The following is an 18,618-nucleotide window of genomic DNA, read 5'->3' as shown; positions in this document are numbered from 1 at the left end:
CATAAGAGTGAAGGAATAGGTCTGCAGGTAGAGGGGCAGAATTTGTTCTCATTGGAATGCCGACCGTTTGTTTAAAAACACGTCAACACTGGACAAATGTGTTGTCGGCCAAAATTTCCAGCATTTTGAAAACATATTCTTCGGTATATTTGGAAGATGATTTGGAACTGTTTTTCTTACAAAATGTGAGGAATCCCTATCAAGAACTGCGTATTTGTATCTAGGTGTACGGTCAATTTTGGACTGACAACGATCTATAATGTTTTTGAGTCGGGATTTTAATTGAGTATGGGGAATAGAAATACAGAGTAGAAAAATCATAGGTTTTAATGCTATTGTATTCTGATAATAATCTAGAATTGAGGGGTTCCAGAAGATCTTCCGATTTTTTCAGGATCCACATTGAATTAATACCACTACCGGAGTAACAAATGTCTTGGTAGGACTGGAGACCATCTTTGACAGCTGTGAGTATAGAAGTTAAAAGTTTGAAAGCGGTTTGGTAGTGAATTTAGCAGATCCAGCAATGTAACATTGTTTGTATAGATTCTTGTGGAGTTTAGGAATCCAGTATATAGATGGTAGATCACAATCATCGTCTTTTAGTAGAGAGACCAAAAGAGGATAGCATAGATTTATGGTTTTCCACTATCTCTTTTCTAGCAGTATGTGTCTTATTACATCTATTATTTTCTACGACTACGTCCACCTCTGATAATGAACATTGGATGTAATACATTTTCAGACAAAAACAATATTGTTTTGGGCTTTGTCTGCTGGTATGACTACATCTTTGTCACATATAGTAGATAATGGGTTTGCTACATCGGGGTCTTTGAAAACCGATGTAGCATTGACACTCGTTGACTTACTTAAAACTGTCATACGTTTCAAAATTAAAGATCTCACAGCCTTGACCCAATCTGACAAAAAATCGATGTCTTCTTGTTCTCGTTTTATCTATATTTTGTTCACGGTACCTGAGAGCTTTAAAAAGGACTTTACGGTGAGATTTGTTTTCGATCATGTTTAAATCTCTCATAATGACGTGACCGGGAGTATTAGAATAAAGTTTAGTTCGAATGCGATAAAGTCGAAGAGATTTTTGTATGAAAGGAAGACGACCATCTATGGAGACATCAAGCAACTTAGGTGATGTATAGTGGCGACAGCCATGACTCCTTTCCCGTCTTGGATTTTTGTAAAACAAATTCATCACATTTATGATATTGTTTATTGGCTTAAAAGAAAAATGCGAATAAACTAGCTTGCATTATGCAGATTGATACAACAGCTGAGGTCGAACCCTACACAGGACAAGTACGAACACACAATTTAATCTGGATACAGCTTTAAAATTTAATTGCGATTAGACGTAAGCCGGAATATAATAAAACATTACAAAATCAGAAGAAAATCAAAGTTTTTTTTATCTTTTTTTTTTTGGCATGACCCCCTTTGGCCCATTTTGACAGAGATTTTTATGGAATCAAATAAAAACAACTTCTCAAATTCTGACCAAAACTTATATGGTGTGGCCCCACTTTGGCCCCTGTAAACTAAAATCTGTTAAATATTCTTAAATCAGAATTTTATAAGAACGAAGTATTGTCAAAATTGAGTGATAGATACACCTTCTACATCAATTTTAAATAAACAGCTATCTCTCCCATTTTGCCCCTTTTAGCAGTAGGGGACAATGACTCTAATATAAATAGAAAGCTTCCTCTAGTAGCAAAAATAAAATCATAAAAACAATAGTGAATAGTATTGTACCTACCTATTATATCTTCCTCATACATTCTATGTCTTCTGTTGAAAAAATTCTCTATAAACCTGAAACATTAATACATGTATCAGTTTTTCAAAAGTTTGAAATTAATTTACGCAGAATTGTCTGTTCAAACATTAATGTATTTTAATTGTGTGTAAATTAATTTCAATATTGAATGTTGAGCTAGCACTTACGATATTTGATGTTTTCCTGCCTCAATACATATCTTTTTAAATATCAAATATAAAATATGACATTATATTTGTATAATGGTTGTACATTTGAATCAATTAAAAATATCGTAGCTGATATAAATACGCTGTCACTTTCTTCCGTATCTATTGTCCAAAGTTTTTTTTCTTTTAAACTTTAACAAGTTGCTTTTTTAAGTGTGAAGAATGATTTGTATCTATTCAACAGAAATACAAACGAACAGATGGACAAATGTAAACATATAAATATCCATGTTGTCCAATGTTAGAAATACTGATGTGTTAATTGTATGTGCTGGACTTCAAAATAGTTTTATTAAAATTGTAACAAGCTTTCTGATTGGTTGGTTCTCTCTGAGCAAACCAGGTTATTGTGATCACCTAGCCGGATACTATGACGTCATTAACGTCGACTGATTCGCACTCCTCGATTCAAATAATCCCAAACAAAATAAGTTCTAATTACCAATTAATTCTTAATATTTCGTCTGTTACATTGAAATCAAATTATAAGGAATGTTTCTAATTTTTGAACAGGTTATACTTGATAAACTATTTTGGACCAGTTTACACTTTTTATAAGTGTAAAATACCGCAAACCAGGTTATTTAGTATAACCTGTAAAAAAATATTGAAACACTCTTTAAATAATTAAAAAAGACAAGGCGTGCATTAGTACTGCAATACCATACCGTGGTTGTTGTTTCCGACAGAAACTAAGTACTATAATAAGCAGTATGATGACCAAGGCTGCTGTAGCTGAACCAAATGTTATAGCCAAAAATTTCTGATCGTTTTCATCCAAACCTCCCCCACTATCTTTCTGGGGTTCTGAAAGAAGTAAAAAACAAATTACTCAATTCAATAATTTCTAGCGATTCCAACTATGCACGATACCCGCCATTTGACCTATTGTAAAAATAGAAATAATTTATTTTAGAATACATCGGTGCTACACAGAAAAACAAATCCAGTTTTAAAACATATGGAAACAAATGTTTAGTACCATTATGGTAAAAGAATGTATTTTTCTTTAAAAAAAGACATGGAATCATGTTAAAAAAATCAATACTCTTTTCATAAATGAAAACCTACTGAAAACATATAAATACCATGAAATTTGTATTTAAAAGGGAGTCTATCCAAAAACCAGACGTTGGCACATAACAAATTGGTTTTAAAAATGTAATATCACAAATGTTTGTTTCCTAAATTTTGATTAACTGCAATGAATAAAGAGAAATAGAGTACATATAATTCATTGAAACAGGGCGATAACTCTTTATTTTGTGCAAAATAATTTTGTGAGCCATCCACTGCCGATTTAACTTTTTGACATACATATGACAAAATTACTCTGGCACAAAAAATTCAGTGGTAAAAAAAGTTGTGCCACCCATATCATGGACTCGTTAATTATTTTTCAAGATTTAATTCACCAGTCTGAAACATATGTTTTTCATATGTTTTAACATATGATGAACATATTTTGTTCTGGTATTTTCAAAACATACGAAAAACTTGTTGCATTTTTTTTCCTGTTGATTTATTTTATGCTTTATTTTAACATTTATCAACAATAACATATTTCAAAGCACCTTTTTACAACGAAATAATGGAAGAGATGTTGGCTTTCTGACAATTTCAACTCTGCAACTAAAACAACTTGATCTCTCAATCTTATCTGTCTGTTTTCTGTACCCCGCTCTATATGAGAAAACCAATGAAAATGTTTGTAAATTTTTAGGACATTTAATTTTCAATAAAATGTTGTGGGATAGTGATCTTGGAACTGTTTTGCATCATTAAGTAAATGAAATAGCATGTTTCTCCACACGGCAAGAAACATAAAATATAGAATCAATACTATGCAGCAAGAGAATGCTATAAAATGTCGTAATTGAAGCCCATTTTACATTTGAAAATAAATTGAATTGCCACAAAATGTTGCATGTTGCAAGATTCTTAGAATATAAGATTTCTTAGAAATATTTGTTGCTTTTTCTATAACGAACAGTCAGTTCCTCTAGTGACATATTAAAGTTATATATATGAATCTATACTGTTCTGTATACTATCAATTATTTACAAATAAAAGAAATGAATTTGAAAATAAATGGCTTTTTTCTGTGACTCTCATTTATACAATAAATGAAAAAAGGAATTTGACAAACAAAGTCTTTGAAATAGAAATAAAAAAAAAACAAACAAACTATATCAACCACGGAGTTAAATAATTAATGGTCTAGCAAGATGCTGTAAAATGTATTTTTACTTTATAGTAGTAAGCACTGTATCATTATAAAATTGATGTTATATGTATATTTAATTTAAAAATAAATGTTGAACAAATGTGTCTTACTAATGAAAGGAATAATTTGACATTTAAAAATGATAAAAATTATCATTTGGATAAAAACCAATCCATCATTTCCTCAAACAAACTCACTAAGTACATTAACAACAGGTAATCAGCGAGTTACTAAGTCCAGCTGACTTGTAAGAAGTATTTTCTGAGTAAAGAACAATATTTATGTGTTTGATCATCTGGCTGCTGATTTTCCATACATCATATCAGTTATCAAGGAGATCAGAAATAATTAGAAAATATTGGAACAGAAAATGATGGAAATTCGTATGGGAATTAACTTGTCACAGCATTGGATGATATGTCAATGAGAAATACTATCCAGACTTAAAAAGGGGGAAATTAGGACAACAGACAATGTAATCTGAATGTGGTTTAAAAATAAAGAGCTGCTAATTTGCATATTTAAAGCATAAATGGGTTTGCAACAATATTTTTCCTTCTCTTCTTTTTGGGGCTGTCATATACAAAATCAAACATCTTGCAATGAAAATCAAATATGTCTTCATCTTGTAATAAACAATATAGTTGGAAATACCATAACACGCTAGTCCGGAAACTTCAAATATCCTTAAATAATTGATCAAGCATTACTAACAGTTACGCTACATATAATATTTTTATAAAGAAAAAAAAAACTTATTTTTTATATCAAGTTCATCAATATAATATTAATTTTGTTATAATGGACATTACTTCAGAAACAAAAATAACACTCTTATAAACCCGTCATGTTCCTAAAAGACCTCAGATTAGAACTATCAGCATCAAAACATCCTGTCACTAACACTGTAAAAGAACAATTTTGAATGATTTTTTTCAAGCAGTTCCGCTATTCTGAATAAACTGAAAACTACAATCAATTATAACACAATGTTGAATGCCTGAGAGAACTGATCTGGATGTGAAATGTAATTTGTCTTAGAAATATCATCAAATATGATCTAAATAATAGCTAATCCGTGAAGAATGAGTTACAGCCCCTGAGGATGGTATCTGTCTAACGTAATGACAAAATTTGTACAGAAGTTGTTACCAAACACCGATAGAGCTTCCATGATACATCCTATAATACAATTTTCTGTTTCCATTAAGTCACAAACATTATTGTATCTCACTTCTTCTCACTTTATTGATGGGCCATGTTTTGTTTCTAGTACAAATTAAATAATATTTCCTGAAATAAATGATAAATTTTGTCATTTTGATATCCATTTTCGGGGAAAGTTGTGTTTCCAATAAAAATTCAATAATTTGATCTGAATGAAGAGATAAATTTAGTTATTTCTCTTATTTTCATGATTGGTTACTGATACAACCAGCAAAAGGCAAATTACTTCAAAAATATTGTCCTGACCCAGGAATTGGAGGGTGCTAGGAGAAGAACAAAAATGAAGTGATAACATTTCAGTGTTTTAACGTGATGGTTTCACCGTATCATTGCTCATTAAACACTTCCTACCATAACACAATCTTAGACTAATTGTATTTAAAACACATATAATGTCATTCAGAAAACAAAGTCTGGTTCTTTTTGTTTAGAATAGACGCTTCTTAAAATGTAAAAAAAAACCGTGATAATGTGCTCAAATGGCAATGATTATAGTTTGAAATAGAGAATGAATTTGTTGTCAGAATTTACTAAAAACTAATTTTTAACAATTAAAAATACTGCAAAGTTTTAAATTTTAATTTTATTACACACACATGCTTAACTCATTTATAAAACGTTGTAAGTGTTTGTTGTTTGTTTGTTGGGGTTTAACGTCCGAGCAGCAATATTTCAGCTATATTCAGACAATGAACATGAAATGGATGATAAAATGAACATGAAATGAAGAAAAAAAAAGGATGGGTCACAAGGATAATAGGGTCGACAAATTTTGATTGCCACTGGAAAAAGGGAGGGATGGGTAAGGTAGGGCAATTTAGCCTCCTGTGGCGGAGCTCAAAGGTTCCTACTCCTATCGAATACCACAGCAGGGTTCTTTAACGTGCAAGGAACCTGGCATCTTTCCAAACACGGTGCACCACTATGGTTTGCGGTCAGGTTTTCCGTAAAAAAGGACATTTATTTTACTTAAATATCTGTTTCGTATTGTGTTACGCCTCCAAAATCTAAGTATCCACAGGGCTCGAGGCGTGGAATTAGTTCATAACAGATTTTGTAGATATGTTTTAGAGTTAGGTAGAACAGCACCAATTTCTTTTTTAGTTTGTTGAATTTGGTCAATTACCTCTGTCAATTACCTCTATATATTATACGAAATTTAAGACTGAATAATATCGGTTACATATTGTACAAGTCTAATATAGTTTATGATTTGTATATGTTAGTATGTATTGATGTTTGAAATGGTAAAACAAATTGGACTTCAAATGTACGTGATCTGTTATTTAATCTAGGTCTTAACTACTTATGATTGGATATGAATAACCTAAATGTGTCACATGAATTTTTTAAATGTCGTATTAAGACCAGTATTTTCAAAACTGTCTTGAATGTGTATCTGACTGTGAAAAGCTTGGTTTATACAAATCTTATAAACTATTTTTGAACAAGAGATATATCTAAATCTGGATTTTGATGTTGCTCTTTTTTTTAGTCTCTGGATTTCATTCTTTTGATTTCCACTGGAATCTTGATTAATCTTTAACTAAACTAGGTAGTGGTACACTAAGATTACGTTTGGTATTTATGAAAACTTACCAAGGAATATTCGATTTGGCGACTGACGAAATATGAACTCAATAGAAGACGAATATCATTTTGTTATGGTTTGTACGGCATACATATTTTTTAGATGTGTTTTTCCTCGTTACTATTATTCTTTGCCTAACATACACAAACTTCAAATATTATTGCAGGTTCAGTCCCAAGGCTTGCCTAAAAAACTTAACTTGTTCTTCAAAGCTACCTGGAAGTGTAAATACTAATTGTTGGATAATTAGTATATCATTCGTTTAATTATGTTGATCCCCGACTACATATTTTTCTTAAGTATTTTTAAAGTACAAATGTATTCACCTGCTTGTTCTCTGTCATATTGTCAATTTGTATATTATGTTTTGTGCTATAGCACTGAAGTTACTTATGCAAATAAAGTTATTCATCATTCACAATATGGAAAATTTTAGCAATTTCATTACTCCAATTTTTTCAAATTTCTTTTTATAAGGAAGATATGAGCACCCTAGAAGAAATCTATACTTAATTTGAAATATCTTAATCGCAAATGTTCTCTAAAATCATGAAACAAACCAACCCTAACACAATGTTGTTTCATATTTTTATTTTTACAATATTTAAGGTTTTACATTGCTTATTTTTCCATTTAGTTTTTAATTCTTGCACATCTAGGGCAATTTTTAAACATTTTTAAATACATTTGTTGCAAATTCATATTCATATACCTATGACCATATACCCAAGTCAAAATGTAAAAAAATATTGCTGGTAATAGAATGTACGAAGACTGGCCTACTTGTTTGTAATCCGCCATAACCAAATGTCATTAATCAGTATACTACATTATTGGATATAAAATTGTGAGACTTAAAACCTCATAAGACATGTAATGCTACTGTATCTTTTATACTAAGTCTGGAACTACCTCCTGTGTTGTCTTGTCCCCATTTTTTAAAATTCATGTCCCAATGTTTTTGTTATCCATGACACATGTCCCAATTTGTTTGTTTATTTAAATCCCAATAGTCCGTTCACTTATATCCCATTTCTTTCTATGTATGTCCCGTCTTATACTGTTAACACAATTATTCATTCCATCTTTTGATATTACTATTCCTGTCCCATATTATACTGTTAACATATTTATTCATGTCCCATCTTATATAATAATTCATGTCCCATCTTACACTTTTAATATTATTAATCATGTCCCATCTTATATCTTATACTGTAAATATCATTATTCATGTCCCATCTTATATCTTATACTGTAAATATTATTATTCATGTCCCATATTATACTATTAATATCATTATTCCTGTCCAATCTTATATTTTTAATATTACTATTCATGTCCCATCTTATACTGTGAATATTAATATACATGTACCATTTATATTGTTGATATTACTATTCATGTCCCATATTTTACTGGTAATATATTTATTCATGTCCCATCTTAAATAATAATTCATGTCTCATCATTTACTGTTAATATCATTATTCATATCCCATTTTATACTGTTAATATTACTATTCATGTCCCATCTTATATTGAAAAAATAAATATTCATGTCCCATCTCATACTGTTAATATTGCTATTCATGTCCCATCTTATACTGAAAAAATAAATATTCATGTCCCATCTTGTACTGTTAATATTGCTACTCACGTCCCATCTTATACTGTGAAAATCAATAGTCATGTCCCATCTTATATTGTTAATATTTATTTTTTAAGGTAGGGACTAATGTTTTTGTGTACTTTTTAACACATCTTACAGGGAGATAGAAGTATACCATTCAATGTGAGTCATACTTCACGTTGAAGGCCAGGCAGTGCTTTTTTTAGTTCGTATAATAAATTGCTTGAGGGGTTTCTTGTGGAAATATACCACATTTTTGCTTCACTCCCTGACCAAGCCACTCCTTATAATATTTGAAATGATACCATTTGCTGTTGGTCCACTTACTCCTCAACTGTCTGTCTATTGTATGCTATTTACTTACTCAATATAATGTTGAGTTAGAACTATTCATATTGCACACCCCATCCCCTAAATAAAGGCCAGACCTTGGAGACTTTGTTGCAAAAAGAATATATCAGCTTATTGTTTTTAAATTGATTCAAATTTGATATTTTTTCTAAACTCATTTACAATATATGAATACTGAGTGTCTAAAATTATTAACCGAGTTTTGTTTTAAACAAAATCATGTAATTATGATGGTGATAGCTTGTCTAAAATCTTAAAACACTCTACAGCCATTGTACACATCCTTCTGATCTTAAGCGATGGTACTTCAGCTCGGTCTAATAGTTCATCATATGTACTCTCATAGTCTTTATATATAAATCGCAAGGCTCTTTCACGTATTTTTTTCCAATTTAGAAGTAATACTTTTAGTACAAAAATGCCATGCCAAAGGACAAAAACTAGAGTCCGAAAAATGTAAGTATGAAATATGGTAAGTTTATTTCATCCGGAGAGGTAGCAGCCAATGCGCTTAAACACACTGAGTTGCTATGGGCCTTACTACAGATATTTTTATATATTGATAGAATTCACTTGATAGTTTATATGGATCCCCAGTAATTTGACAACATCATCTAAGGTTATTTCAGCTGACTTAATATGAAAAACAGGCTTCATATCATATGTTTCATTACCTATATAATTGAAATTTTTCAGTGTTGGCCTACATACAATATATTTTGAACCATTCTATCAATACAGTACTTCGCTTTAAAAAATCAGATATTAAATTGTCAAAAATCATAATCAGTATAAGACAAGGTGTTATCATCAGCATAATTATATAAAGTACCCTGATCAATGAAACAAAATATATCATTTATTAAAAACAAGGAACCGAGTATAGAACTTTGAGGCATACCCTAAGTGATGTCAGCCCAATCACTGACTACTCAGTGCAGTTTGATTTGCAGCTTATGACCTATTAAATAATATTCCAGTAATTTCACAGATTTAGAGGATAAAGCGTAAGCAGAGAGTTTACTTAAAAGAATATCATGTGGCAGACAATCAAAAGCTTTCGAAAGGTCCATTGATATAGCTGTCACATACTGGTTTTTATCAAGTGCCAATTTCCAGTCCTGTATTTAGAATTTATATTTAGAAACATATATGTCATCAATTAGTGATAAAAAAGAAAGTATGGATAAAGTATTATGAACATCCACTCATCTTCTTTTCAAGAGAGAATAGAAATCTGAATAAAAAAATTAACCGAAATAGAATAAAATTATTAATACACTGCAGATATAGTATAAAATAATCAATATATGTATTGAGTACTATTAATATTGACCTTTTAGGTATACTAGAATGTGTAAATAGTTGATGAATTTCTACTTCCTATTCCAAGCAAGATTTACCTAATAAAGAACAATTTATACACCACCTCTGGTTGTGGGACGTTTGATCTTTAGAATCTATAACATTTACATGCAGGGGGTGGTTTCCATATCCAAAGAATAGGGTAATTACTAGATTTTATGTCTTTTGTTCAGGGCTTACACTCAGTGCCTTATTATATGTAGTCATTTGGATTTCCAATATGCATTTGTAGTTAGAAAATAATGTGTTTAAACAATTTCAATTTACTTGAATATAGCAGCAATATACCCTTTGAATAACACCTTTATATTGAAGTTGTTATAAAAAAAAACATGGTGTCAATGAAGGGGTATAGACATGTACACTTTATTATAGCTTCATCCTCATATGGCAGTGAAAATCATGATAAAGGTATAAAATATTAATAATAAAAAAAAAACAACAATTAGTAGAAACAGCTTAGTTTACTTTGAAATTATTTGTGGGAATCAATTTTCTTGGTTGGTTAAAATAACATCAGTTTGTGGATGGCTTTGAACTCTGATTTTTTAAACTAAGGTATCAAATATTTATGGTTTGGACAAAATCTCAAAAATACAGGGTATCGGTGAATAATCATAGTAAGCATAAAACACAGGTTTTGCCATATACAGTACGTATATACCGAAGGACTGCAAATTATGTTATGATTAGTAAATTCAAACACAAACCTGATCCAGTATCATAACAATTCTCGTTGGGACAACACACCTTCTGGGTCTGATAAATTGGCGAGGAGGTTGCACTTGGAAAATTGACCGTCTCCATCCTACAAATTGAAGAAATATAGTTTAAAGGAGGAGTTATTCTAAGTTTAAACTGTGGTCTACCTGGAAATTTTTGCAGGGGATTTCATCATTAAAGGGTCGAAAGATCACATACCCGGTTCTTTTATTTTTTCGACGCAGTCGGTATAGTTTCGCTTTTTACCCTTTGACCTTAAGGACGCTCTTCTATGGAAACGCAAATCACCTGATCGCAATTATGTTTTCCGATTGGCCAAATACTGCTAACTTAGTGGCGTTCGCAAAAACTGCATCGAAATTTTGAAATTACGTTAAAAAAAACACAATCGAAAATTTGAAATTGCCATGTGTTATTTTCATGAAAGAAATGTAGAAACTTAAAAAAAAGAACAAAGTTTTACTGCGTCGGCTATCTTTTTTTTTAAGATAGTACTTGTTTACATATAAATTCACCAATTATTTCATATGATCTTTCTTCTACAGACATGACAATATTCAATGAAAGGCACCATCATTTTCTTTCTTTCCTAACTTTCATCTTAATTATTCTAAACTTCATGTGAAAAAGTCAGTGCCCATTCCGCATTGCCTCAAGCTAGGCTGGAACAAAAAAAAATCTGTACTTCAAGAACAAGATACTCAAAGCTCATTATTTAAGGAGTTTTTCCAAACCACAGTTGTAGTATGGTATTCGAGGTGAGTACAATACTAATATTTAAAAGAATGCCAAATGTTGTCTAATAATGTACAATGTATAATAAAGTTAACCTGTAACCATGGTGACATGCTATGATTTTGTTTAGAATATTATTACTAACCAAGCACTGAATCAGGCAGTAAAATAAAATACCAGAAATAAAATGGAAATCATGATCTACTGAAGCATTAAATTCCTGTTTGTATAACTTCAACATTGACAATTTTATGTTCTACACTTAACTTTATGTCTTGATGAAAAAATTGTCTAATTTGTTAATGCATTTGAATAATTATAAAAACAGCCATGCATTAGTTGATACCAAGTAATTACATTAGCCAGTATTATAGCTTGGAGACCAAGGGCTCTAAAAACGCCATTAGAAAGATGAAATTTATTTGTGAATATTTATCCCTTGATGAACTAGTCAGGCTGAAAACTCAACAGAAAATACTACCACTCCGTTCAAATAAGGTAGAGTTAAAATTTATTCTTCCATGTAAATACCAGTTCAAAGGCAGACAGTATTATCTAAAAGTCTTAAACTTACAATAAAATACACCGGAGAAGGATAGGATCATTCAAACGTGTTTTTTCTACTTAAAAAAAAACCGATTTAGCATTTTAATGTTTGAAGTATTTTAAACATCTGGAAATTTCATTTTTACAATCTTTAAAATCTTTAACATACCCTTACTGTTCTAAATGCAGATTTTGGAACTCAGGGTTATCATGATGTCAAAAAAATATAAAGACAACTTCTGTTTTTTACAACCTCACAATTGCACAATTTTCTTAGAATAGTTGTTTTTCTATCATTAAGTTTTGGACTTTAATTTAGTAAAGTAGGTGTTAGTCATATCAGAATGGTTTCAAATCAATGTCAATATTTATACATGTAGGATCATTTTTATGTAATTTAAATTTATTAAATTGATTGGCAGAACATTTAACTAGTAATGACATTACTACAAACTGTTGGAAGAAGATCAAAATCAGAATTATTTGTTTCCCTCTGACGATGCAAGACTTTCTAGTTACATTTAATACCACTCCTTCTAAGAATTTTATTTCGAAGAAATTCTCAAATATCAAATCTAATATTTAAATGGAAGGAACTCAAAGAGTCTGGATTCAATCAAAGCTTCATTTTGCTTGAGGGGAGATAATTCATAACAGGGACAAGGTTTATTTCTAGGAAATTTAAAACACCTAGGTCTGGAAGAATCTGAATTCCTAATTAAACTTTACTGACTGCTACATGTAAATCAATCAGAATAAATTTCCTTTATATTTGCTTATTAAATCAATATTAAGAGAAACCAAATTAAACATTCATAAATCTCATGTTAAAACATAATACTAAAGTGGAGACAATGTTTTCTATGAAAGTTTATGATGCATAAAATAAATATGAAAACTAATTGGAACGGTCCTTTATCAATTATTCAACAGTAACAAAACCTTATTTGAACAGCTGATTAGAAAAAGTTGTTGAATTTCACATCAAAAAGATGGATGCACTCAGCATTTTTACAAAGATTAATATGTGTAAAATGATCAATTGTATTTTACTAAAATGATCAACTTAGAGATCGATTGTGTATGAAATATTCAGGACTTTTTACATAGATAATTCTGCGATGATATTGTAGACAAAGATTTGGACTACATAACCAAGTCTTTAAATCTTTATTAGGAGGAAATTCCATGCACATTAATTATTAAAGATTGAGGTTTCTGAACAAAAACTTCAACTATTCTTTTATCAGAGTATTTTTGTTAAGAAGAAAAAAAAAGTTCTAAGTTAGATATTTCAATAATGTCACAAAACATGTCAGAATACAAATATCATCAATAAAAAGATAAAAACAAGAGAAATTGACTTGTACATTATTAAAATTCATGTTGATAATAGTAAGCTTTTTATGAAATTTTAGACAAAGTTTGTTTTCTTCAAAGCATCACAGGTTACATATTCTTTTTAACATTTCAGAAACTATAAATATCAATAATGATCAGTATGGCTGCTTTTATCAAAAAACAATGTTCTCAAAATAAAATGTTTGTAGTTTTGTTAAAAAATTATATGTTTTATTGTATTAAATAGAATTGAATATTTGGTACTGTTTTGAGTATTGAGTAGCATAAATATAACAAAAATGAATTGATCCCATCCAGCAGCCTTAAAACCATTAGACATAGATATGGAATTATGTGTTTCTTCACGAGCATTTCAGGTTTCTCATGCTTTATAATCGTAGTACAATAAGAAACACAATAGTAATTTAGTTTGAAGTCCCTGTGGTACATAATTTGGTCTATGACAGACTATACATGTATTACCTTTCTGAAAATTAGAAATGAAGCACTGATGTTTCCTGTGTCGTGATTTAAAAATAAAATACAGGGTTGACATTTCTCATTGATAGCCCGTTTCTAACATCAAAGAATTCTCATTTCATGCCATAAAATGCTGTTAAATTTTCATTATAAACTCAGCAACTATATGTAGGACCTCCTTGATAAAACCATCAGAAAACTAATTACAGAAGAAAATTAACTATCATTTCGCCATTCTCATGAAAAATGAAAGTAGAGGTTCAAACAGCAAACTAGTCATTTATCTATACAGTAAAGTCATTTATTTTTTAATCAAGTCCGATGATTTCAATCTCCTATTAATGGTATTAATGTTGACATTATATAACGAAGCACTGTATTAAGAAATTCCCACTAGAATTCTGTATATTGATTACCAAGAAAGGCTTGAAAAATTTAATGCACACTTCAGATTCTTATAATTACCTTTAAAAGAACCAAAAATGTTTACTAAACTAAAGATAACTATTTAATAGAATAAGAATATAAAAGATTCCTCTTGAGAACAAATCTAATCTAAATATCCCCACTATTACTTTCCTCTTATCTCCAGAGAAACATTTTGGAAATTATTCTACTATTTGTATTCCTCAATTGATTTTCTATACAAAATGTAACCTTCTCTAAAGCAGTGGAAATTGGTCAAAGACAATTTTGGAATATAATTATACTCCTGGAGGCTGTAAATTCTGATATGACTGTCATCACTAAGCGGTCAAGTAATGCATTCTTTATTTTCTGACAAAGTATTTGCATTTTAGAGCTTATCTTTTGCTTCCAAAGAGAGTTATTTGTTTTTATTGTTGACGTTTTGATGAGAATTCAGATTGAACATCCTTGATAAATGAATCTCTTGGAGAAGACCGAAATGAAAGTTCCACAAGATGGAAAATTGTCAGTCTATTCATGCGAACAACAACGGGGACGTCATTTAACGCAGAAATAATGTCAACCAATATCTACAGTAAAAAGGCTTAATTGGAATTGAGAAAAAATCATGCTATTTGCTCTTTTGGTGAAGCAAGCATAAAATGGTTAAAACCCATTTAATGGAACAAAAGCATTTTATCTCATTCTTTATATAGAATTGCATCAGAGTCAATTTAACTGTCAGGGGTTCCTTGACTCATGGTAAGGAGAGGACATTTATCTGGAATCTGTGACAGCCAATGTGCACTTTATTTGACAACCATATTTTAATCTTTGCTTCGGCTTGTTATTATGGCACCATATTATATTGTACCAGAAGAAAACTAGAAATACTGTGATCAAACTTAGACAGAGAATATACCTTCAATTAAATAAAGTTAAATGTTAAACCCTTCAGTTCCAAAATTATTTATATTCTTCCTGAACATCTGAATATCGTGACCAATTTTCCTTTAAATTTCATTAAAATACCTTAAGCAGTGCAGGAGCAGTTCAGCTTAAAGAAATGTGAACAGGCAATGGACAGAACAACATACAGACAGAGTGATTCCGAAACAACCCTTTACGCTTTATTTGCATGGCGGTATAGTAAGTTTGAAATAGACATGGCTGTATGTATGTTCATTTCTTGTAATCATGAGGACTTACTTATATTTAGTTCCGCAGTCCATTCCAGTGATCCAGACCCAGGCTTTATCCCAGTTAGAGCATTTGGCTGGTATCTTCCTTACCATCTGTACCTGTTTGTGACGACCTGTCCCTGATTCCACCCTGAAAGTATACAGTCTTCAAACATAAAACATAATGTTTGTAATACCACCCCAACTGAGAACTAATGCAACTACAGTACTAGTATAAGTAAATATTAAACTACTCCAATGAGGTTTACATATTTGAATCATTCTTAGCTATATGTTCTAAAATTTCTTCATTAAACTAAGTTCCATATAGTGAGTAGTTATAATGTCATTATGACTAATGTTAATTGTAATGATAAGTGAACATTAGGAATGTTTAACCCCTTATTTCATATATTTAGATTAAAATAAAACCTTTTTGTATATGCATTATAAGTGTTTCAATTCTATATCGTCTACCCTACATCGAATACCCAATATCATACCCCTTGATCGATATCGCATACCCTATATTACACCCCCTTCACAGGATATACTTGGAGTATAGTTATATGATATAATGAACATGACCTGTTGAAATCTGTATCACATGCTGTATCAACCCTCCACCTATATCACCCCGAGGGCTGGTGGCCCTTTGGTAATATAGGAGTCTCGGGTGAATACAACATATCATACAGATTTTGACACGTAATAATCAGTATATATTCAACTCCAAATATTACCTAAAATTAATAATAAATGAACTTGCAATAATATGAAATTCTGAACTTAAGCTTAAGACATTTTATTACACATAGTGAACTCCTAATTTTTGCTAAATTACTAATGCCATAATATGTTTTGCAGAACCTGAGGGCATATCTCTGTTACAAAACATTCTGATACTTTTGTCAGTGCAGTTTATATTGACTTGTCGCTAATCTGATGGCAAAGGCAATGAGCCATTATAGACATTTTATGGAATAGTCATAAAAGATACATAACTTTGCAGTTTAGAGTTTTTCCTATTCTAATGGCTGAACCATGTGGCCGTTGTGACATTATTGCATTTTGAAATGGAACTTTTACTTTAAACATTATGATTAAAGCTTGATTCCTAATTTGCTTTAAAAAGATTTTCTATACAAATCAATATTGCAAACTAAATATGCTCAATAAAGTAGTTTTATTGTCCCTAGATTAATTTGGCAAGGCTTTATTGGACATAGATTACCATATAAAACATCTCAATTTTCCCCACTAATGAAATTTTCTAATCACAGGTAAAGTAAACACAAGGAACACAAATCCTCCCAACATATGTATTTGAAGACTGTTTCACCAGGGTGTAAAGGATACTGATGATTTGAAGGCTGTTTCACCAGGGTGTATAGTATATTGATGATTTGGGAGGAAACATGGGAATTAAGTAAGTCATTCCACCAGAGGAAATGGGAATGATTAATGTCTTTAAAGGACAAATGTGTCATTAAAAATGCAAGGAAAACACTACAAGAAAAAAATCAATGACAAAATAGAAGAATATGACGTAATCATCATTAAAAAAAATGAATGAAAATGTTGATACTTCGTACCTTTTTGTCTTGAAAAGAATCAATCAAAATTTGTCGTAAAATTTCACACCTAGAACCATAGAATGGGCCCATGTTCTTAAATATTGACCATCATTTACTTTGCATAAGAAAATTTTCATTAGAATGTTAGAAAAATCCGTATTGTGAAATTATTTGATCACCGAATTTTCAATTTGATGCGCATGCCAATGAAAAAAGATTTTATCAAAAACATATGGCAGAGCTGTACTCCGTAAAAACAACAGAAATAATTACTTACACTGGCAGGGTGGTCTCATACCCACTGCCTGAATCTTACATAAACTGGTACTTCATGTTACCTAATATGTTGTAGGCCAGCACTATCTACATGTATGATGCCAGATTTTAGGAATAATATGAAGTGAAGCTTTTATGTCATAATAAACTGACAATGGGCAAATCTTTTAACCCCAAATCTATTTTTTCAGCCCTCAATGCCAGAATCCACCCAGCTTATGCTATTTTGTGAGATTACTTACAGCACTTTCTTTGTACAGCTCTGCGATTGGACAAAATTGACCAAATATGTCATGACAATACAAATTACTGGTACCAACTCCATACTGCATATAATAGTGTAATATCTGAAATAATAGAAGGAAAATTTATAACTGGTCAACTTATTCTACATGAAAACATGACATTCTGATTTTATTTTAATATTGGCAAAAAACTATATTGCTTAAGTAAAATTGTGTTCTGTCTAAGTTACTGTTCAAGTGGATAAACTATTCAGTTAACATTCAGTAAATCAGTATTATTACTATGAACTATAAACAAGTGGCTTTCCAAAATGTATTTGTCAGGAGTGGCCCATTCATTTCTTATAACAAAGTGTCTGAAAGACCTTAAAAGATTTTTAAATTTTCTCTTTATAAACAGGTCAAATCCTACAGCATGCATATAGGGTCACCAAGTAAAATTTATAGGCATATGTTTCTGTCAACGAAGAGGAGAGTGTCATCTCTACTTTTGGGAAAGTAAGGTAGACAGCTAACCCCAACTGATTGAAACAACTACAACATATTTTATTGCAATCAAAGGTCTACAGTAGCAGCACGAGTGTAACATATACAGGGAAATATCATAGGCAAATAAAAAAAAATTAAAAAATGGTGGAATCCAGTCCAGAAAGTGATAAAAAGGGGTTTCCAGTCCAGAAAGTGATAAAAAGGGGATTCC

General features: G+C 30.7%; 1 protein-coding gene across 2 annotated transcripts in view; it reads right to left on the bottom strand.

The window, feature by feature from the left end:
• LOC148615630 (uncharacterized) overlaps positions 1-18,618 on the bottom strand; it is a 32,803-nt gene that overhangs the window by 3,575 nt on the left and 10,610 nt on the right. The window contains exons 2-6 of one of the 2 annotated variants that reach the window (XM_088582069.1): positions 17,916-18,020; positions 15,849-15,971; positions 11,117-11,214; positions 2,679-2,817; positions 1,781-1,836 (exon numbers count right to left, since the gene is read on the bottom strand). In XM_088582069.1, coding sequence (XP_088438195.1) covers positions 1,781-1,836; positions 2,679-2,817; positions 11,117-11,214; positions 15,849-15,971; positions 17,916-17,998 — 499 coding nt within the window. In that variant the 5' untranslated portion in view covers positions 17,999-18,020. The remainder of the gene's footprint in view (positions 1-1,780; positions 1,837-2,678; positions 2,818-11,116; positions 11,215-15,848; positions 15,972-17,915; positions 18,021-18,618) is intronic. The other variant, XM_088582070.1, reaches the window with a different exon arrangement.

The sequence above is a fragment of the Perna viridis genome, chromosome 5 (assembly GCF_037379345.1).
Source record: "Perna viridis isolate PV_CMFRI_1.1 ecotype Kerala chromosome 5, ASM3737934v1, whole genome shotgun sequence".
Lineage (NCBI taxonomy): Eukaryota > Metazoa > Mollusca > Bivalvia > Mytilida > Mytilidae > Perna > Perna viridis.
The sequence above is the reverse complement of the archived record's forward strand: the minus strand, read 5'-3'. Positions and strand labels throughout refer to the sequence as shown.